We start from the raw sequence: 22098 nt of genomic DNA, 5'->3' as shown, positions 1-22098 counted from the left end.
ATTCCAAATGTTTAAACTTTTATTTCTATACTATATATTCAAATGATTTAATATTAGATGCATGTAGATTTAAACACACACACATACACACATACTCCATGCATTGCCTTAACTAAGTCAACACAACAATACAAACAACTCTAATAAGATTCAAAGTATTTGCAATGAAATGTTCAGAAAGTCATACATGTCAAGGTCTATAAACTAGGGAACTATCTCCTAATATACTCCTTTATTCCAGAAGAGGGAATCAGATCCCACTGCAGATGGTTGTGAGCCACCATTGGTTGCTAGAAATTGAACTTAGGACCTCTGGAAGAGCAGCCAGTGCTCTTAACCACTGAGCCATCTCTCCAGCCCCCAGAATTTCCATTTCTGATAATGGCCAGAGATGAGTTGAGGCAACCCTCTCACTGAAGACAACAGAGAAAGGCGGATAAGTTTTTTTTGTTTTTTTTTTCCTTTTAAAAACAACTCCATCAGCCACATGCTGCCAGATGGAGGTCACGATAATCCAGAGGAAACAGTCAGCCACTTTCCCCAGGGAGTACCACTTCCGACTTGCTACTGAGAGTTGCAAAGAAGGCTCTGAGCTGCTGTGCCCCAAACACAGAAAGCTCCTATTAATATACTACGTGGACAGCCAGTATGTGGCTGACCCTGAGTCCATGTGGGATCCCTGATAACACTCTACAGAAACATTGGAACCAAATACGGTTTTATTTGTCCTCAATGATTGCACAGTTCTATTAATAAGCAAATACCACTTTGTGCACATTCAAGATAACTTGAAAGACACCAACAAATGCTAGAACTTCCTCAAAGAGCCCCCAGCTGGCCTGAAGGCTCGAGGCTTTCCCACCTGCTTCCAGCAAGTGCTAGGACCCTCTGCGGCCACCCTCACCGACTCTCCAACAGTCTTCAGACATTTTGATCTTTTCTACCCCTGGGCTGTCTTATTTCCAGCTCGCCTTGGGCAGTAACTCAGTTGACTCTTAGCTCAACATCATGTCTTCATCTAGAGTCTCACCCTCACGTTTGTTCTCTCGTGGCAATGCAGCCTTGTTCCTGACCACGTCCTCACAAGTGGAGAAAAACACTTGGGTTTGGTGGAGATTGAATGAGAATGGCCCCCATAGGTGCATTTACATGATGTTTGGTTCCCAGTTGATAGAACTATTTGAGAAGGGTTAGGAAGTGTGGCCTTGTTGGAGGAGGTGTGTCACTGGGGGTGGGCTCTGAGGCTTCAAAAGCTCACAGCAGGCCCAGTCTCAGTCAGTCTCCCCTTCCCTCGTGCGTGCGTGCGTGTGTGTGTGTGTGTGTGTGTGTGTGTGTGTGTGTGTGTGTCTGTCTGTCTATGGGGTGTATGTGTGTGTATGTCTGTGGTGGGCATGGGTTTGTGTGTGTGTGTGTGTGTGTGTATGGTCGTCGGTGTCTAGGTGTCTGGGTGTGTGTCTGCATGTGTGGGGGGCATGTCTATGTGTGTGCCTGGGTGTGTGTGTATGCTGCTTTTCACCAAAAAGATAGAAATTCTTAACTATATTGAAAAAAAAATGACAGGCTGAAGCTGTTAAGATTTACAGTGAGAATGAATCTTCCACGGAATTGTGAAGGGAAAGAAATTCACGCTAGTTTGCTGTCAACGTTCACACTGCTGATGTTAGAGCAGTAGTAGTGACACATTTAGTGGAAAAGCTGCGTGCGTGTGAGTGTGTGTGTGTGTGTGTATGTGAGTGTGTGTGTCTGTGTGTGTGAGTGTGTGTGTGTCTGTGTGTGTGTGTGAGTGAGTGTGTGAGTGTGTGTGTGTGAGTCTGTGTGTGTGACTGTGTGTGTGTGTGAGTGTGTGAGTGAGTGTGTGTGAGTGAGTGAGTGTGTGTGTGTGAGTGTGTGTGTATGAATGTGTGTGTGTGTGTGTGTGTGTGTGTGTGTGTGCAGCACATGTGCACTCACAGAACTAGTTTGGTATTTGGTACTGTCTGTGACTTGGGACATCCACTGGGGTCTTGGAATGCATCTCACATATGCATTCAGTATAAGTGCACTCAGTATGCATTCATCAGCTTATGATATAAACATTTACTAAGGTCTTGTTATTTTTCAGGGAATTTGCAAACTTCTCAAGACACAAGGATATTTTTCCACATCTGCTACATAGAGGATCTAGAGAAACTGCCCATGACCTCAGACTTTCTCTCAATTTAGAACAAAAACACTGACTCCCATGTTTCAAGGCAAAGCAACCGATTCCTGTTGTTTTCTATGGACATTCCGGGTCCTTGCTGAGCTGTCTCCACTACAGTAGGCATGCATCGATGGCCTTGCTCCTGGAGCCAGATATCCTGCATATTGGATATTTACATTATGATTCACAACAGTAACAAAATTACAGTTATGAAACAGCAACAAACTAATTTTATGGTTGGGGGAGGTCACCACAACATGAGGAACTGTATTAAAGGGGCACAGCATTAGGAAGGTTGAGAACCCCTGCTCTAGTGTCCTGTTAAGTTTAGCTCTACTCCAGACCCTGTGTCCTGAGTGGTTCTTTTGTTGTCGTGGTGTGGTTTGTTTTTTTGTTTGTTTGTTTTTGTTTTGTTTTGTTGGCAAGTTAACACAAGCTAGAGTTATATGAAAGGAGGAACCTCAGTTGAGGAAATGCATCTACTAGGTTGCTTGTAGGCAAGTCTGTAGGGCATTTTCTTTATTAATGATTGATATGGGATGGCTCTGCCCAATGGGACCGATGCCATCCCTGGGCAGGTGGTTTTGGGTTCTGTAACAAGGCAGGCAGAACAAAACATGAGCAGCAAGCTAGTAAGCAGCTCCCCTCCATGGCGTCAGTTCCTGCCTCCAGGTTCCCACCCTGAGCCCCGCCAGGGGTGGATTATGACCCGAGAGTTGTAAAAGGAAACAAACCTTCCCTTCCCAAGCTGCTGTTGGTCATGGTGTTTATCGCAGCAACAGAACCCCTAACTGAGACATCCTGAGTTGGAAACCAAGGGCCATTATGCAAAGCAGAACTCATTCTGGGGGCGATGAGGGGGATGCCAACTCCAGAGACAGACTTAATGGAAAGCTGTTGGGGACCCCAGTGGTGGCAGGGATTTCATTTCATGGTTTATCAGTCACTTCTCTGTCAGTGTGACAAAATTCCGAACAGAAATAACTTAAAGGAGGAAGGCACGGCAGTACTTTACGGTGGCAGGAGCGGGTAGCGGTGGCCTGTTCACATGGCGGTGGATAGGAAGCATGGGCCAGAACCAAAGATGAGTACAACCTTCGAGACCCTGTCCCTCCTGAGCCCCCTGTGCCAGCTAAGCTCTAACTTCCTGAGAGTTTCACAGCCTTCTAATATAGTAGCACTAAAAACTGGGGGATGTGAGCCAGTGGGGGGGGGGCATTTCAGATCAAAATCTAAGAGATACAAAGACTCAGGCTCGAGCATGTAGGTCATAAAGACAACTGAGGAGTCAGTCGGAGGCAGGTCATCTCCTACAGGTTAAGGAGTATTTTAATAACGGTGAGTGGCCCTGTGACAGATCCCCTGCTCCACCACATTCAGGCCCATCATGCTCAGCTGTCTCCTTTCTGGTCACCAGCCACCCACCAGGGAACTGTCCCATACTTCCAAGGGGCTCCTGATGCTTGGCCCCTAACTAGCAGAACCCATTCTTTGTGGGCCAGCTTCCTTCCTGATAGACACAATGGTGGCCACTCACTTGACACCTATGGGTTTCTTCCTTTCTGCCCATTAATTGCTGATACCATCTCTCTCTTTGTGGCATCTGAAATCCACCCTTTTATTTCTCTCCTTCAGCTTCCTGGGTCATGCCTTCTGTTTCCTCACTGCTCTTACCTGTCAGCCAAAAACAAAAAACAAAAAAAAAAAAAAAAACCCACAACAAAAACAAAAAAAAAAAAACAAAAACAAGCAAAAAACAAAAATCACTTTAAATGCTTTCTATTCTAAGACTATCAAATCTCCCATGGGCCTCTCTTATCTTTTATTACCATTCCTGCCCCCTGATATGTGGATATTTCAATATCAGTATCATTAGTACTTAATATAGGCCTCTAAAATAGTCTGTGTACCATAAATGTCTGGTGGATGAGTAAATGGAGTGCATTGTAGACAAATGGCTCCCTGTTACTCAGAAAAGGACCAGCAAGTTCAGAGTTCCACAGTGTAACAACTTGGCTCCTTCGTCCTTAACCCGAGACTTGTGGGCACTGCAGGGTATGGTGGAGGAGAGGTACAGTTTCATCTTGGGGTACCCAAACAGCAGAGAATACAGGGCTTCCAGAGCATGTGAGGTTTCCAGACCCCTCAGAGAGTTAAGTGAGAGGACAGAAGAGGTAAGGTTCTGAGAACGAGACTATCCTCTCATCAAACACACCGAGCAGACCACTCCTGACTGGCTCTTGTCAACTGCACGGCACGCTGAGTGGCGCACGCCAGAAGTGGTCCATTCCTCCACATTTGTTGATCTGAATGGAGGTTATACCCCTCACTACTCTCACGGGGAACTCTCCTCTCAGATTCTACTCTATCTCAAACAGCCCCTTCAGTTTTCACAGTTTGGATTTCCCTTTATTCCTGGGTCAGGGTCAAAACTCAAATCCTAGCCCTTCCATTTACCACCTCTGTGATGTTGGGCAATACTCTGAGGTAAGTATCATTGTTTTCCCTCTCTAGAGTCAGTGAAGAAATCGCTTCTCCTTAGGGTTAAAGATTAAATGTGACTCTAGGTTTATAGCATAACACGAGATGCCTGGCACACCATCTCCTCTATTCTTGAGGACTTGGAGAATCGCCTCTCTTTTCTAATATAAGAAATCTGAAAAGACTGGCACTGACCATCCATTCTTCCTCTACACTGTACACCCCATAGCCCCAGTCCTTCCAGTGTCTACACTGTACCATTTAACAGGGATGCTTCAAATGGATCTTAACCTCTAGTTGCCTGGCCCTCTGGCTTTCGGACTCGTCCATGCTTTGTGTTCATTCTGACACTGACCTTTAACCAATGACTTTGACATCTAATGAGTATGTATTCTTTCCATCCTCTGAAGGAAATGATGGATCTGTTCAACTCTTCTCTTCTGCTACCCTTCTGCATGTGCCAAGGCCACTGATAGACACTGTAGCACATGTGCCCATCACAGATGCAGAAAACATAAACATTTTCTTCAAACTCATTTTCATGCCTTAATAACATTCGTTTAAGGAGATGGGCTAATTTTATTTAGCCAACCACAAATTATTAGACATTTAGATTGTCTTTAATTTTTCACTATCATGAAAATCCTTGTGGACCAATCTTTGTGCACCTTTTATTACTGCCCCAGGGCACAACACTAGAGGCAGAACTATAAAATCAAGCGTGTTTTGAAAGTACTTTAACATGTACAGCCACGCTGCCCTCCAGAAAGGTTGCACTAATTTATCTTATTTTAGTTCTTTACAAAGAACTCCCGAGGTATTTACCAGACTTCTCTTCAGATAATTGGTTGGCTTATAATGTCCCCCAAACTATAAATACTTAAACAGTTGATTCAAGGACAGGGCATTTACATTTGCTTCAACATGTTAATAAACCACCCTGGTGTTACTTTAACAAGACGGATCCTATTATTTTCCTTGGGCGTGTCAATTCACAAGGAACCGGTGGCATATTTTAAAAATTGATCTAACCAGCTTTAGCTGTGCCAAGCAACTGAAGTAAACGAGCATAAGTACTCCATTTGTCAAACAGGCACAGAGCAGGAGTGACTGCTCACTTCAAAGACCTCCGAAGTCTGAGTTAAAATCGTCTTACTTGTGGCTAGAAATCACACTTGCATCAGTAACCATTCTTGACATCTGAAAAATTAGTGCAGAATGTCTTCTGTGTTAAAAACCAAAGACAATTCATATAGCACATTGCATAACACAGCCATTACTCAAAAAATTAAATAATTACCTGAAGATACACTTTTAACTAAAATTTATCTCAGAGGCTTGCTGGGAAATCTTACATATGAGACCTATACCTTTACTATGCTCTCTCATATGGATTTGGCATAAAACAAACAAACAAACAAAAAACAGACTTACAGTCTCCTTTTTTAAAAAAAAAAAAAAAAAAATTGAGTCATCAAGTAAATTGTGCCGTAAATCCCTACATCTTCATGGAAGCAAATCCATCAGCATTGCAATGAGTTCTAACTTCTTTATGCATGGAATTCTGGGAAAGCCAAAGTGACGAGCCAAAGTTACTAATCATTGTGACGACGTGTCCCTCACAGAAAGACGCACAGGACTGTCACTGTCGGGAGGGTGTGCTCACAGCTCCAAGTGAAGATGGAACAGAGCACCTACCTCCCACCCTCCAGAAACAGAATTTCTTTATAGCTATTTTTTTGAGAGATTAATAAAGCTCTCAGAGAAAGAACACTGAGATTAAAACTACAAAGGACAGACTGATATAATTAAAGAAGCCTTCTGTTCCTAAGCACCATAGATTACAGCTCCATGTCTCATTGGCTTAATAACGTGATTGCTATACAGAGACTTACCTGTGAATTACACTGTGCAAATCCTGACTATAAACAGGAGTTTCTACCACTCCTTCAAGGGACCCTGCTTTGTCAGTGGAAAAAGCAGGGACTGTAGTGACTAAGATGTCAAATAATGGAGCACACTGTGATTAGATGCCAATTACTTAGGATTAATGAGATACATGTAGTTAACTTCAAATATTCTTATAATTCTGTTAAGCAAAGCGCCAATGGTTCTGTCATTTTATTTTCACTTGGCTAATCTGTGCAAAGTCTACAAAGACCCATGAGAAATAAGTCAAAGGTACTTAATTCACGTAAAAAGTATTAATTACTTTATGTACTAATTTATTAGTTACATAGCATGTGCTCCAAAAGGTTTGGTAAGTAGAATACATAAATTAATTAATTGTGGCTTAATTTAAATTCATGTGTTGGTGATACATTTAATGTTGGGGGGCCAGCGTGATGAGGAATTTACTCAAGGAGGTAATGTATGTTCACGAAGGGCCAAAAAACAGACAAGCATTTTAAATGACAAACATGTTCAGTTTCAAACTTTACTTTTAAACTAACATTTCTAGTTGAATTAAAAAAAATACACACTTGTTGTGGACCACTGAAAAAGCAAGTTAACCGGAAGGAAAACCATCTGTAACTTACCACTGAGTAAAGGGAGCAAAGGATTGTTGAGGTAGTTTACAAACTTACCAGCTTTTTCTAACAACATGGAGAGCTCATCTTCAAATACAAGCCCAGGCCTTTGGTCTACAGCAGTGGTTCTCAACCTATAGATTGCGCCCCTTGAGAGGGGGTGAACAACCCTTCACAGGGGTTGCATATCAGATATCCTGCATATCAGGCATTTACATTAGGATTCATAACAGTAGCAAAGTTACAGTTATGAAATAGCAACAAAATGATCTTATAATTGGGGTCACCACAGCACGGGGAACTGTATTAAAGGGTCACAGCATTAGGAAGGTTCAGAACCACTGGTCTAGAGCTACCGATTCAGTAGAGATGAGAAGTCAAAGCGATCTGCACACAGGTAAGTCTATATACAGTCAACTCTTGCTGCCCAGAGGCTGGAGGCAGGGTTGTGAAATGCAATGTTCTGGACATGACATGTCCGTGGCACTCATGAACTCACAGCAGCTGTGGTCATCTATGTAAGACCTGCACAAGATGGGCAGATGTAAGACCTGCACAAGGTGGAGGAGGGACTCAAGAGCCCTGTCCTTTCCCTGAGGAACTATCGGCAGTTATCAGTAGCTAGGGGAAGAGAAGTCCTTTTCTTCAGGGGTAGAGCCCCTGGCAAATTGTCCATGCTCCAGAAAATACCACTCTCCAAATGCTCACCCAGAAAACAAATAAAACAAGAACATGTGAAAGTAGCAGCAAGGGGCGGGGGTAATGTTTAGAACAAAGGGTTTCCCTGGAATGGGAAGAGAGAGTAAATGGGGGTGAAAACAAACATCATATACCATATTGCATAAAACAGCTGATGAAGAAAGACATTTTTAATGAAAAAGGAAGAAATACTTCCCAGAATGCACCTTTTCACATGCATGTGTGGGTGAACACAAGCATATTTGTTCATGATTGCTTATCCCCCTCATGCCTTCTCTCTGTAGGAATGTGGTCTAGTTGAGGAACATTGGTCCCTTTAATAATGGCATTCAGAAAGGTGACACAAGGGACTGGGGGTGCCAGGGCAAACGTTGGTCCTTCTTCAGACCCAAGGCTAGACGGTAAGAGGAACATTCAGCACAAGGGTGTTCTTTTCCCATCTTTAAAAGTACCAAGGTCTTCAATGAGGCCTCACACTATCTGACTTCCCTTTCCAGCCTATCACTGCTCTCTGCCTGTTTTTTAGGTTGAAGGCCAATGACATTAACCACTTTTGGATATGAGGGGCAAGATCCAGATTCACTGCTCTTGTGCTACGTACTCCAGAGTAAACCCAAACATGCAACACACTTCCTAGCTACAATTTAAAACTCCTAATTCTAATTCAGTGTATTTCTTTGAAGCTTCAGTTTTAGTATGGTAAGCAGGGTGGGAAGCAACGGGAAAGAGAAATCTTTAAAAGGAGCTCCTGGCATTAATTAGTGCAAAACATTTAAAAAAATGAAAGTAGATCCGATTTCTCTCTTAAAACATGAGCCTGAGTGCCTACCACCTGGGAAGGTGATGCCATGAAACAGCAGCTGTGAGCATCATCTAGTAACTTATCATAATGTGAACCTTTGGCTTGTGATGCCTGGACTATGGAGAAATACTCACCTCAGGGATTCTCTGTCATTTACCACCCTCCCTTATTGCTCCCTGGCTGTTTTTGAAATTAGAGGGGGTTTTCCATCTGTCAATCATGCCTCCAGAAGATCCTCCTACCAGAACACGGCTTTCCATTTGAACCAGCAATTTTATTTGTAGTTGTGTTGAGAACATTAGCTCACTATTGGTCATACCCCCAGTTCTGTGCTGATGCAGAAGTTCAGAGGCAAATGTGCCAGCTCAATTCTAATTTATGAACAAAACCTTATGTCTCACAACACGATTCATTTTAATTTTCTGGCCTTTATATCCCTTTCATACTGAATTAAGAACATAGTTTACTTTAATCTTAATTTATTTCTTTTAATGACCTGAAATGGGGTTTCCCTTTTCTCCCTAACTTTTCTACTTGTTTATTTTAGGTGACAAAATTGCATGTATGTATCATCTACACCATACTCCTTTCACATAGTTATACAGGTGGAAGGCTAGCTTTCAACTAGTTAGCATCTGATTACCTCACTCTTATCCTAGGAGGCTGAAAACCATTCTCTTAGCCATTGACAACAATGCAGTACATTAACTGTGGTCTCTATGATATACAAAAGAGATCTTGAAACGATTCTTCCCAACTAAAGATGTGATACCCTCTGACAATCATCCTCCCAAACTCTCCACTCACACAAAGCTCTGGGAAACACATTCTGTTCTCATCTCTGAGCTTAACTTTTAAATAGTCCACAGAACTGTCAAATACTTTTCCAATAACATAAATTATTTAATGCCATATTAGAAATGAGTAGGAAGAAAATAAATATGAAACTACATAGCATGTTAAAGCCAACAGGAAACAGTTTTGCATTGCCTATACTGCTATCTGTTGTCTTACTGGCTGCAAACAACCACATACAACATATCCTTCATATCTGTAGATTTTTCATCCACAGATTCAACTAAACTAAGATGGGAAATGTTTGGGGAAAAAAATTGCATCTGGAATCACACATACAGACTTTCCCCTTGTTATTCCCAAGCAAGAAAGTTGAATAGCTATTTATGTTGTATTGTGTTTATATTAAGTGATGCAGAGATGATGAAAAGCACCTAGAAAGATGTGGGATCATAGGCAAACATCCTGCACCATTTTATATAAGAGACTTGAGCATCCTCAGATCATGGTATCCTATGGTACCTTAGAACCAATCACTGGGTATATTCAGAGTCTATCTATGCACCTGAAATTAATATATCTTAGAATGTGCTTAATGAATACTCAAGCTATCACCTCGACCATGATGGCTGGCTTGGAACTCACTCTGTCGACCAGACTGGCCTTGAACTCACAGAGATCTGCTTGCCTCTGCCTCCCAAGTTCTGGGATTAAAGGGATGCGCCACGTTACCTGGCCTTCCAGTAGATCTTTTAAAATACATTAGATAAAGCTCAAACCTTAGTTTTTTTTTTTTTTTTAATTAAAAAAACCAAAAAAAAAAAAACCAAACACTTAGCAACCTAAAACTAAAAGACAACAGCTTAACTTCTGAAAAGGAATCTACCCGAAATTTATCCTGGGCATAATATTTACTGATGGAGCTTTGCAGCTATTTCTGTTAAAACCATAAATAATGCAGCAGCAGCTCCTCCGATGAGCTCAGAAGTCCCAGCAGTTGTACATAACTGAGAAAAACCAGAGAGCTACAAGGCAAAGGATGAGCAACACAGTCATAATTATAGGCAATATGTTCTAAATCTGAAACAAACTTGAAAGAACCTATGGGAACATGAGAACCAAGGAGTTTATCAAAATACCTATACAGACTCACAAAACTCAAAAATCTTACATAAAACAGGTCAACAATTTACAATTTAAAAGACTCTAACAACAGCAATAAAATTTTTAAATAACTAGGAAAATCTAACAAAACCCACATGGACATTGTAAGACTTCACTACAGGATATTAAAATCTCATTAAATGTAATAGTGCACTGTACTTATCATATTAGATGTCTTATGAACTTGTAAGCATTTCTCAAGAGAACTCATCTAGCTTCTAAGTAAGTAATTCTGCCTGGGGGTATTCATCTGAGCAAGGCCCAACAATTAGAAAGGTTCATGAGATTAAAGACTAACTAATATCTACATTATTATATAAATAAGCTCAATTTGTTACTTTAAAAATTTTATTTTTCAGTTTCTGAGTCAGACTCTTCTGACACATTCTAGAGAATTTGTAAGACAAATTGTAAGACCCTAACTTAACTTGTAAGCCCCACTTGTCCAAGGACCAGGTAACTTCCTGGGATTCTGGGAGTTGTAGATCTTGGAAAGTAACAACAAAGCCTCATGGGAAAGTATGGTGGCTTATGGGTTTTGTCCATAGAAGACCCAACAATACATGCTTCAAGGCCACACAGCTGAAAAGTTTTAAGATAGTGATCCTGACCAAATTCCATCTTGGTCAGTATTTAATTATTTTTTTGCTTTCATTTGGCTAGAATGGTGGAACTGTTTTTTTTCTGGTGAATTTCAGGATGAACACCATGTGAAGTACAAGCATCTACTTCCTTGCATACACCTGTCCTCAACTTCAAAGAAATTAAGTTTCCATCAATGGATAAAATGGATAAGGAATGGATAAAGATGAAATAAAACGTTTTCAGGACTGCATGTGTAACTTTTGTGCTGTCTATACCCCACCCCCCATCATTTGATTATATCATCCTGCGGCCAGGGACACATCTATCTGGAGGCAGGTAAGTGCCACCAGACAAAACCCGATCAAAGCAGCTCAGTCCTGAGACTGTTGGCAGTTTTAGCAAAAAATGGAAAGAAAGAAGCAGTTACTACCAAGACTGTGACGGAAGAATCGGAGCAACTTGGGGGTGGGGTGGGTGTTTCATTTAAAACACCTTTGCTCATTACAAAATAGATCCAACGTATTTAGTTGCAGTTGCTTTGGTACCAGACACTGATGGCAGCTTGCAGCTGGCTATCTTCCCTTCTATGATTACATAGAAAAGTCTGAACATTTTTCTAATACTAGGTGATCCGGAGACTCAGGAAATAAACAGAACCAATCCCGACTTGCATGGGCTGTGAAAGATTCCCATCTACTAGTCCAGCCTCTCTGCAGACACAAGGATGGAGTCTGGAATGGCCACAGAAAACCCTCTCCACAGACACTGAAAGGGACATAAAGTGGAGCGGTATCTGGGTATCACCTACATACATTCCCCCACACATTTTAAACCATTTTCGCATTGCTACTAAACCTAGAACAATGTGAATGGTTCTTTACATTGTACACCTTGCTAAATCTAGCATAATGCAATGTTTATACTGGTTGTTTCTATTGTACACCTTGGAGAATAATAAAGAGGAATACATTTGTATGTGTTCAACAAGAGCATTTTTCTACGTTAAAAAATTTTAGATTTATTTATTTTATGTGTGTGAGTGCTTTGCCTGCATGTGTGTCTGAGCACCCACGCATGATTGGTGTGTCTGAGCACCCATGTGTGACTGGTGGTGCCCGTAGTGATTGGCAGAGAATATGAGATGGCCTGAACTGGAGTTACAGGTAAGTCATCATGTGGCTGCTGAGAACCAAACCCAGGCCCTCTGCAAAAACAGGTGCTCTTCATCACTGAGACACCTCTCCAGTCCCTTTCAGAAGATTTTTAAAATTTTAATTGGTGGTTGGCTAAACACATGGACGTAGAGCCAATGGACCAGGGAGGGCGGCCATTGCTGAATGATAACAGACTATGAGATGGCAAGGGGTGAAAGTCAGTCAGTAGAAAGCTTGCCTAGCATGCATGATGCCTTGAGTTCCATCCCCCAAGTCAATAAATCTGCTTCCTAGTCTGGTTTCTGTTGTGATTGATAAACACCAGGACCAAAAGCAACTTGGAGAGGAAAGCCAAGGCAAGAACTTAAAGTGGAAACTGAGGCAGAGACCACGGATGAATGCTGCTTAATGGCTCATTCCCTGCTTCTGCATAGCTAGCTTTTTAAATACACCTCAGATCTACTCGCCCCAGGATACTGTGGTCCACATTGGGCTACACCCTGTTCTGTTAATTAGCAATTAAAAAACAAATACCCTCATCTTCACAACCACAGACATGCTTACAGGCCAAACTGATGAAGGCCACTCTTTAATTGAGGTTATCTTTTGCAAGGTGTGTCAAGTTGCTAGCCAAGACTTGCCACCACTTCTGGCATGATGACATTTATCTATAATCCCAATACTCAGGAGTTATAGGCAGGTAGATCAATCATTCAAGATCACCACTTCATAGTGAGTTCAAATGAACCTAGACTTCATGGGATCTTGACAAAGGAAGAAAGGGAGGGAGGGAGGGATGGGCAGAGGGTGGGGAGAAAGAGACTATGATCTATACTAGACTGGGAATTCCAGTGGGAAGGCTGCTACCTTGTTTCTGAAAAGAGAGAGATTCCTTCTGCTGCTGGCTGCCTGGAGTCTCAGCTGTCACCTCATGGGGGGGGGGGGGCGCTTGCTTGAGGATCAGGGCAGGAGGATGGAATGGTCTCATTAAGCTAGAAAATCACCTGCCTCAGAACTGGCTCTACCTCCTGGTTAGTTACGTAATTATTTCCTTCCAGCAATTAAGCCATTTGAAATCTTGTTTTCTTGTACTTGCAATAAAAATCATCCAAACTGAATCTGTGCAAAGCATAGCGTAAGACAAATAAGGCTTGCTGAAACAATTCACCATCACTGCCACATAAAATGCAAAAGCAAACAACTTAGGCTTTTAAAAGGAAGTGTCAAACTTAGGGTGTGATTTCACCAACACAAAGGGGTAAAAATACACACTATTTAAAAGCTTGGCTGAAACGGAATTTTCTCTTGCTCCTGAGGAGACATAGGTTTTTAATCCATGTATATTTAGGGTGCCTGTGGCTCTATTCGTCCCACAGCCCTAAAACTTGCTTACAGAACTCTTTTGATCGATCCTGGCAAAGTCAATCACGGTGTTGTTTTAGGAAATCAATATGACATACACAATACCCTTTTTTCTTTTAGGAGAAACAAGACTTTGAAATTGCCTTTCCTTGGCGTTGTCCTAAATCCTCACTAAGCCCCAACAAAGAATACAACAAAGCTCAGAAACGTCTGTCCAATTAATAAAAATGTGGTTCCAAAGCCGGGCTTTCAATTTTAACAGAGTATAAAATTAAGAAATATATACAAATGCAAACTGAAAACACTTCAAAGCACAGCTTATGAATATCAACATCAAGGTACATCACTCACTGTGTTGGAGGACTGCCAAATTTAATGACTTTTTTTTTTTTTGCTTCCTGACTTATGAGAGTCACCCTGAGACCTAAGTCCCTGTCTAAAGCAAATGAAGAATTTATTAATAATGTGAGTAGATCCAGGGCCCCTTCACCAAGCAGTAAAGCTCTTGGTCAAAGCCAGGTCACTTCCTCTATACTTTAGAGGATTTAATTAACTTGTTTACCTTGCTTTACATAAGCCCAACCCAGCTCTATCTACATATGGGGTGGTCCATGAATATTTGACAATAGTAAATATGGATGCACAGGCTATTTACAGCATTCAGGGAAAATGATCAAGTCCAATAGCTACCTTATTCTTGTGATAAAGCTGGGTAACAGGAGAGTCATACCTTTTATAGCAGAGCATTACCTTAGGAGCACACCAAATCCCAGTAAAAACAGAAGCTACGACATTAACATTTATGACTTACATGTATTGGAAAGTTATGTAACATCTATGCATGCTATTCTACTTTATCTTTATCATAATACTACATGATAGATGTTGAAGTCCTATTTCCCCAAATCTAGGATAATATAATGAGCCAATATTTTATATACCAATAAGAAAAAAATTTCAACCAACTAAAATTATAATAACCTTTTTGTAAGACGCAACCTAAATTCCAAGAAGTCTAAACGTGGGGGGAAAGTTACAAAATTGGCAAGGAGATTTGCCTGAGGCACAGATCCCCTCCATCAGAAGCTTCACTTGCTGAGCTCTGCCCAACACAACTTGTGCACAATGGCTGTGGTCCCTGCCAGGTCCCGGCAGTGAGGATGCAGGAGCTCCTCCTTCATCTACTCCTGCAGCTCCTCTGCTTCTGTGCTGATGCCCAGGTTGATTCTGGAACTGCCTAATGAATATGACAGAGCCTCTGTTTCAACCTAGGTTCCTGAATGACTCCAGTCCAAACCCTAAACCAGGGGCCAAATGAGAACGCCACCTTTGACTTTGGCTCAAGGAATAAATGCACCTTTTCTTTTTTATGAAGCCACTATCACCTGGGGAAATGTTCCATAGAAGTCAAACTTATCTGGCTAGGACACTGGCTGAATTAGACTCTGAATGTCAATTTCTAAATCCTGGGCTTATTCTTTTGTGCCAGGCAAACTTAAAACTCTAAACTTAACCCTCCTCAAATTTAAACGCATGAATGAAATAATTATTCATTCCATTTTACAAAAAGGTTTCATCACTTGCTTTCAATGAATAGGAGGAAATGAAAAGACTAACGACTGGCATAGTTTATGGATAAAGTATGGATAAGGCAATGAAAGCTGTGTGTACATCATAACAGCACATCCTCAAGAGGGCAGACATAAAGATGGAATGAGGGTTGGGGATTTAGCTCAGTGGTAGAGCGCTTGCCTAGCAAGTGCACGGCCCTGGGTTCAGTCCTCAGCTCCGAAAAAAGAAAAAAAAAAAGGAATGATTTCTAGAGTGGATCTGAGCATCCGTGTCCTATACTTCTTCTGTCCTGTTTGAGTTTGTGTGCAGCTTGAGTTTCAACAAGGAAGTTCCAGGTGGCTGTGCTAGCCCTGACCTGATGTTTGAATTTTTCAAAGTAAGAATGGCTGTTTCCTGAGAGGCCTAAGCAGAGGAAATGGAGGAAGAAGCATGGCCGCCAATGGACGCAAAAGAGGGGAAAAAAATGACAGAAAACACGAGGGTCACAAGCGCAGGGCCTGGATTCAACTTCAACTCTGCCTAGATGAAGCACCCACAACCTGGGGGTGATCATCTGGCTTCTCCAACACCAACTCTCATTCACAGGTAGTGTGGTGAGAGAGCCCAGCTCAGGTGTGGCAAGAGTTAACTGAGAAAAAAAGAATGCAAGCAAAATGCATCCCCGGCAGCCAGCGAGCACACATGGAATGCTAGCTGTTCCTGTACTTGTTAATTATCAGCCTCCTTTCCCAGCCAGGTGCAAGCCGCCCGGTGCGCCTTAGTGTAGTCTCCTCCACACAACAGAAAACACAACTCCTTCAAGGTAAATCTCCCTTCAGTAGGAAACCATTGAGGAAGAGCCTGAGCAAGCTCTCAAATCCAACAAAGCTCCCTGCTAACATGCCTTGAAGGAGCATGGACTGAGAAAACAAGGAGGAGATGTTCGGTTCACGGTACTCCACGTCCGTTCACACACAACTGCTTACATAAAAACAACACACCTTTTCTCACCTCACAATATTAAAGGGAATAAAAGAAACTAAAAGAGCACAAAAGACCCTACCCTTTGCTTTTCATTGGTTCCTTTTTTGTTGTTTTCCTTTTTAGTTTCGTCTTCATACACGAGAACGAAGTCGATGCGTCTCTGGCCGTCGGTGAAAAAGAGGGAGTCAGGCTTTCCATTAAATTCTTCCTGTGAGGAAGAGAGAGGAAAAAGCGCTAATGTGAGTTTTTGTAAAGGCAATGATGGATAAGCGTACACTTCTATTAGTTCAGTGACGAGCTCGCTGAGAGAGAAAAATACATTCATGCCTAGCTCCCTGATCTCTACAACAGTATCTGCTCTTGGTGGGAGGAAGTCTGTGACTTGAAGAGCAGGCGATTCGCCTAGAACGTTTGGGAATGGTCAGTATTACATGCAGGACACAAGTGTCCCAGATTCTACCAGCCTGGACAGCAGTGGGGAGTCAAGGCTGGACAGGAACTCAGTCATAAGAACTGCCTGGCTGCAGGACTGAATTTTTTAGCAAGAAAAATATGAGACCTAACACTATTGATGGAAGCCTCATCATTTGTCTCTTCTTTTCTAGCTTTTAATTGCTTTTCATGGCATTTGCATCATCTAGAGGTCATCGTTCATCCAAGGCATCATTTTAAATAAATGCTGAAAGGAACCGCCATGTGCACAAAGCCACAAGTCATTGGTGTTTGTCTGGAATCCCCAGGCAGTGTCTCCTGACCCATAGGAAGCAAATTTTAAAACTTGTAAATACTGATAGTAACACATTAAATGAGTCTTCAATTAAGAGCTTGAAAGATTATAGTGTACATATGTACTACCACATACCTAAAGTGTATATGGTGGTACAAACTACTATAATCCCAGCACCAGGGAGGCCGAAGCAGGCCAGCCTGGACCACAATGGGGCACTCTGTCTCAAAAAGAAGGGTGGGTGGGGAGGGATAATAAATATACCAAAGTAATATATTACAGCAGAAGACGGGCCTGATATAATTGCCATCCCTCTGTTCCCATACACACATGGACATAGTTGGTTTAATCTGCCATGAGGAGCCTGTGTTCTCACAGCCTATAAAATATGTTCATGCTAACTTCATTGTTTAAGAACCAAACTGCTTTTTAACTGGTAAGTGATGGTTTTAAAATTTCCCCCACTAAAAACAAACGGGGGATTGTGTTTTGCAATCATTTGACGGAACGGCTTGCATGAGATGTTCATTAGACGTGATGAATTCTCTTGTGCATTCAAGCATCGATTAGCACAGAAACCATTCGACTCCGCCACCACCACACCACCTCCTCTGGTTCACACTCCTGAGAAGATGGAATCTTTGCAACCCCTAACACCGCTGTGTACTCTTCCTTCCCTCTCTCCCGACAGGGGCCTGTGGAGGCTTCTCACCATCACTTTCTATTCATCAAACTACCCAACCTGCAGAAACTGCCTCCATCCCCACATCCACAAAGTCAGTGGTTCTCAACCTTCCTCACACCACCACCCTTTAATACAGCTCTTCATGCTGTGCAGACCCCCAACCATACAATGATTTTCATTGCTACATCTTAACTGTTATTTTCCTACTGTCAGGAATCATAATGTAAATATCTGTGTTTTCCCGATGGTCTTAGGCGACCCCCATGAAAGGTCTTTTGACACACACCCCCCACACACACACACAAAGGGGTCACGGCACACAGGCTGAAGATCTCTGCACGAAGGGCTGTGGACAGTATGGCTCTGCCTACAGAGTATTCTTATCCAGGGCACAGAATGTCCAAGGAAACAAGACACATTCCTGGCTTTTTTTCCCCCTTCTTCTTCTGCATTTGTTATTTCAGTTATTAAACTAACAAACCTTAAAAAGGTAGAGTTATATAAAAATGCTAAGTCCTGTACTCTCCATTTCAACTACAGTGCTTTTCAGGTGCCTTCATGTCTTCTCTTTGTTGAAGCTTTCCAGCTGCCAGAGGGAAAGGGCCCACAAAGGGGAAAACCAGGAATGATTTCTCAGAATGGCAGTGGGAAGTTGGTAGTGTGTGACAGGAAAGCCTGGTTATCATGGTAGACATCTGAGAAGCGGACAAAGACAACCTGATCCCGGGAGCCTTCAGTGGAGCTGAATAGTTTGAAGTGCTGAAGAACTGGGCCTGGAGTGGGCAGCATCACAGTGCCAGCCACACACGCTGGCCAGGTATCGCCTCCGCACTGCGGCACAGGCTGGCAGCGACCACCCAAATCAGCCAGTGGGCACAAGAACCTCTTGTGTGTGATACAGGACCATGGCTCTTTGTATGAAGACCCCAATGAGTTGGCACAATTGCCTGTGTGAAGCTAATGGGGAGAGTCTGATATGGAACTGTCAGGATGGGCTGCCCAGGAGAGAGTGCCAACTTCCTACTGGTGTAAAAGCCAAATTTCTCACCTCTTGGCAGAAGACATACTACCAGGCAACCGGGAGGAAGGGACAAGTCTAAATTAAAAAGATCCACGAACAGAACCATTTTGGTTTTTTTTTTGGGGGGGAGGGGGAGGCTGGGTTTTTCAATATCAATTTTACTTACAGGCCTGACTCAAACGGCAGACCAATTAAAATGATGGGCAACCTAAAAAAATACATTTCCCAAAGTTTTACTTTATCTAGAGCAAGACATTTTTAATAGTTTCTCAAAACAAACTTTGATCATCTTTTAAGTGGCTGGAAATTCAGAGACAGACCATTTGCCCCAGCCACTGGGTCCTCTCTTGGTGTCTACTGAATTCTGGTGTTTAGTCCTTCTGCCTGAGTCAAATGACACAAAAGAACAGTCAAAAAGAGTCAAAAACTGTGGAGCCCAGTGATTCCTGTTAAGCAACCTAAGTTTAAAAATACTTAAAGGAAAGGCTTACAATTTATTAGGTGTTAACTCATTTTAGAGGTAAGAGATCATGTACAGTTACTGACTTTCGCACTGGGAAATTTAACTCTTATGCTCATCAAGGTGACTTCTTAACTTTTACCCTGAGAGTCTCGGGCAAATGTTTTCAATGTCAAGGAAATAAACATCCTTTCTGATCTTTGTGATTCATCCTTCTTCCTGGAAAGTGTCCAGCACCTTTCTAGTTACAATGTCATGTCTACAATATACTCCATCTTTGTATACCTCCCCAGCCCGGTCCTGAGGAAATACAGACTCTCACTGTACAACCTCCTCTTCCAACCTGACCCAAGGGCTCACCTTTGATAAGGGTTCAAAGCACTACTTGCATGTCACTGCATCAAAAGATGACAGAACAACATTGCTGTCCACTGCTGAACAATGGCCAGACCCCATGTCCTTCAGCTTTGACAATCCACACTTGGGACAGAGAAGAGACATGCTCAATATGACTAGTAGGGCATCTTAGAATCCACGTTTGGGTAAGATGGATCACAGTGACGGTAGGAAGGAAGGCCAGTGGTGCTCAGCCACAGGACACGTCCCAGAAGCCTCTCAATCTGCATTCTCTAATTCTATTTGTTCTTTCAGTGAAACAACCCAAAAGGCAGGACCCTAACCCAAATCAGAACAAAAAGAACTGCACATATGGGCCAGCCAAGATGGCTCAATGGGTAGGGATACTTGTTATCTGGGTTCAATCCCTGAACCCACATAGTAGAAAGAGAACGCTGACCCTGGAGGTCTGGCTTATGAATGGAAGCCATCACGTGTGTATAAAATGTAAAGGAAAAATACTAAATGCTGGCAGCAAATTACATTATCCATGGATTGTAAGATTACAGCTTACCACAGTTTCTTCATGGATACTTCATTTGGGTTAAGCCTTCCCCAGACTCCTCATTTCTTCATCCCCATCACTCCACCACCTGCTTTACCCTTCTGCTCCCACTATTCCCCCTTTCTATTTTCATTTCATCTATAGTATCCTATCCCATCCCCAAGTACACCACTCCCCTAGAATGGTCCATTCCTGTGTCCTGGCTTCCACATGTACTCAATGTTAAACACACAATATCTGAAGCTAGGACTCACAGATAAGAAAGGACATGCTGCTTCTGTCTTTGGGAGCCTGGGTGACTTCACTCAGTATAATTTTTTTTGCCCAGTTTCATCCATTTACCTCCAAATTTCATTTTTCTTTGTATAGGTACCACATATCTATTCATCAGTGGATAGACCTCCAGGTTGTTTCTACTTCTTAGACATTGTGAGTTGAACCTGTAAGAACTTGGAGGTACAAGCATCTCTGTAGGAGGATACAGAGTCCTTTGGGTTCATGCCCGGAAGTGATACAGCCAAGTCATACAGAAGATCTGTGTCTACTGTTCTGACAGACCTCTACACCAGTGCTTCTCAACCATCCCAATGCTGCCACTCACAGGCCCTCATGTTGTGGTGACCCACCTCCCAACCATAAAATTATTTTGTTGCTGCTTCATAACTGTACTTTTGCTACTGGTATGAATTGTAACGTAAACATCTGTGTTTTCTGATGGTCTTAGGTGACTCCTGGGAAAGGGTCGGTTGACCCCCCAAAAGGGTCTCAACCCATAGGTTGAGAACCACGACTCTACACTGGTTTCCAGAGTGGCTGCACCAGTTTGCACTCCCACTCACAGTGTGTAAGGGTCCTCCACATCCACACCAACATTTGCTATCACTGTGTCTCCTGTGGATGGCCATTCAGACTGGGGCGAGATGGGATCTTAAAGTGGCTTTGGTCTATATTTCCCTGATTTCTAGAGATGCTGAACATTTTTAAAAGTGTATTTTGTCTTTTGAGAACTTTGTTTGGTTCCATTACACATTTATTCAGAGTTGTTTCCTTCATGTGTAGTTTTTTAAAATTCTATGTAAACTCTAGACACAAATACTCTGCCAGAAGTGTATCTGGCAACGGTTGTACGCAGTCTTGGGCTGTCTCTTCCCTTAGCTGACCGTTTTCTTTGCATGATACAAGCAGGATGTGCCTTCCCCTGGTGCAGTAGTGTTAAGAAAGTTATGGGAGCAGCCAACTGATCTCTTGTCTGGATCTGAGCCCTGCTCTACAAGAGGCCATTCACACCTAGCACTATAAACATGGTAAGAAACCATGGCTAGGGAAGCCAAAGGCCCCAGGACAGAACCTATTGCTAAATGGTCACGCCTTTCAGCAAACTGTCTTCCAACCATTTATGTTTTGACATTGGGATCAGATTCATGAACTCAGAGCAGCTGTGGTTACCTGCTTAATAACTCTGTACACGACAAAATCAGCCAAAACTTCAACATAGGTGGGAGGGGTGTTCTCCAAGAAGGAGCTATGGGCAGTTGACAGTGGCTGCGGGAGGGAGAACCATTCTTTTTGGAAGGTGTTCCCTCTGGCAGGTGCAATGCATGGTCCCACAACCATGCACATACGGGCAGCACTCAATGAAGCTGGGAGAGGACTGTGTTGTTTGAATAAAAACAGCCCCCACAGGCTCATATTTGTGAATGTTTGGTCCACAGTTGGCAGAACTGTTTGGGAAGGATTAGGAGGCGTGGCCTTGACGGAGGTGTGTCACTGGGGGCTGGGCTTTGATGTTTCCAAAACCCACACTATTCCCAGTTATCTTTCTGCCTCCTACTTGCCGATAAGATGTGAGCTCTCAGCTACTACTGCAACACCATGCCTACCTGCTACGATGCTCCCTGCAATAACAGTTATGTACTCTAACCCTCCGCAACTGTGAGTGCCAAATTAGATGCTTTATTAATCAGTTGCCTTGGTCACGTCTCCTCACAGCAATAGAAAAATCAACTGAGACAGG

At 42.6% G+C, this 22098-nt stretch overlaps 1 protein-coding gene across 2 annotated transcripts in view; it reads right to left on the bottom strand.

Moving 5' to 3' along the window:
* The window catches only part of Ano6 (anoctamin 6), a 177135-nt gene that overhangs the window by 58411 nt on the left and 96626 nt on the right, over positions 1–22098 (bottom strand). For both annotated transcript variants that reach the window (XM_036208650.1, XM_036208651.1), the window contains one exon: positions 16370–16498. In XM_036208650.1, the coding sequence (XP_036064543.1) occupies positions 16370–16498 (129 nt within the window). The remainder of the gene's footprint in view (positions 1–16369; positions 16499–22098) is intronic.

Source organism: Onychomys torridus, chromosome 16 (assembly GCF_903995425.1).
Source record: "Onychomys torridus chromosome 16, mOncTor1.1, whole genome shotgun sequence".
Taxonomy (NCBI): domain Eukaryota; kingdom Metazoa; phylum Chordata; class Mammalia; order Rodentia; family Cricetidae; genus Onychomys; species Onychomys torridus.
This window is presented reverse-complemented; position numbering and strand designations above follow the sequence as displayed.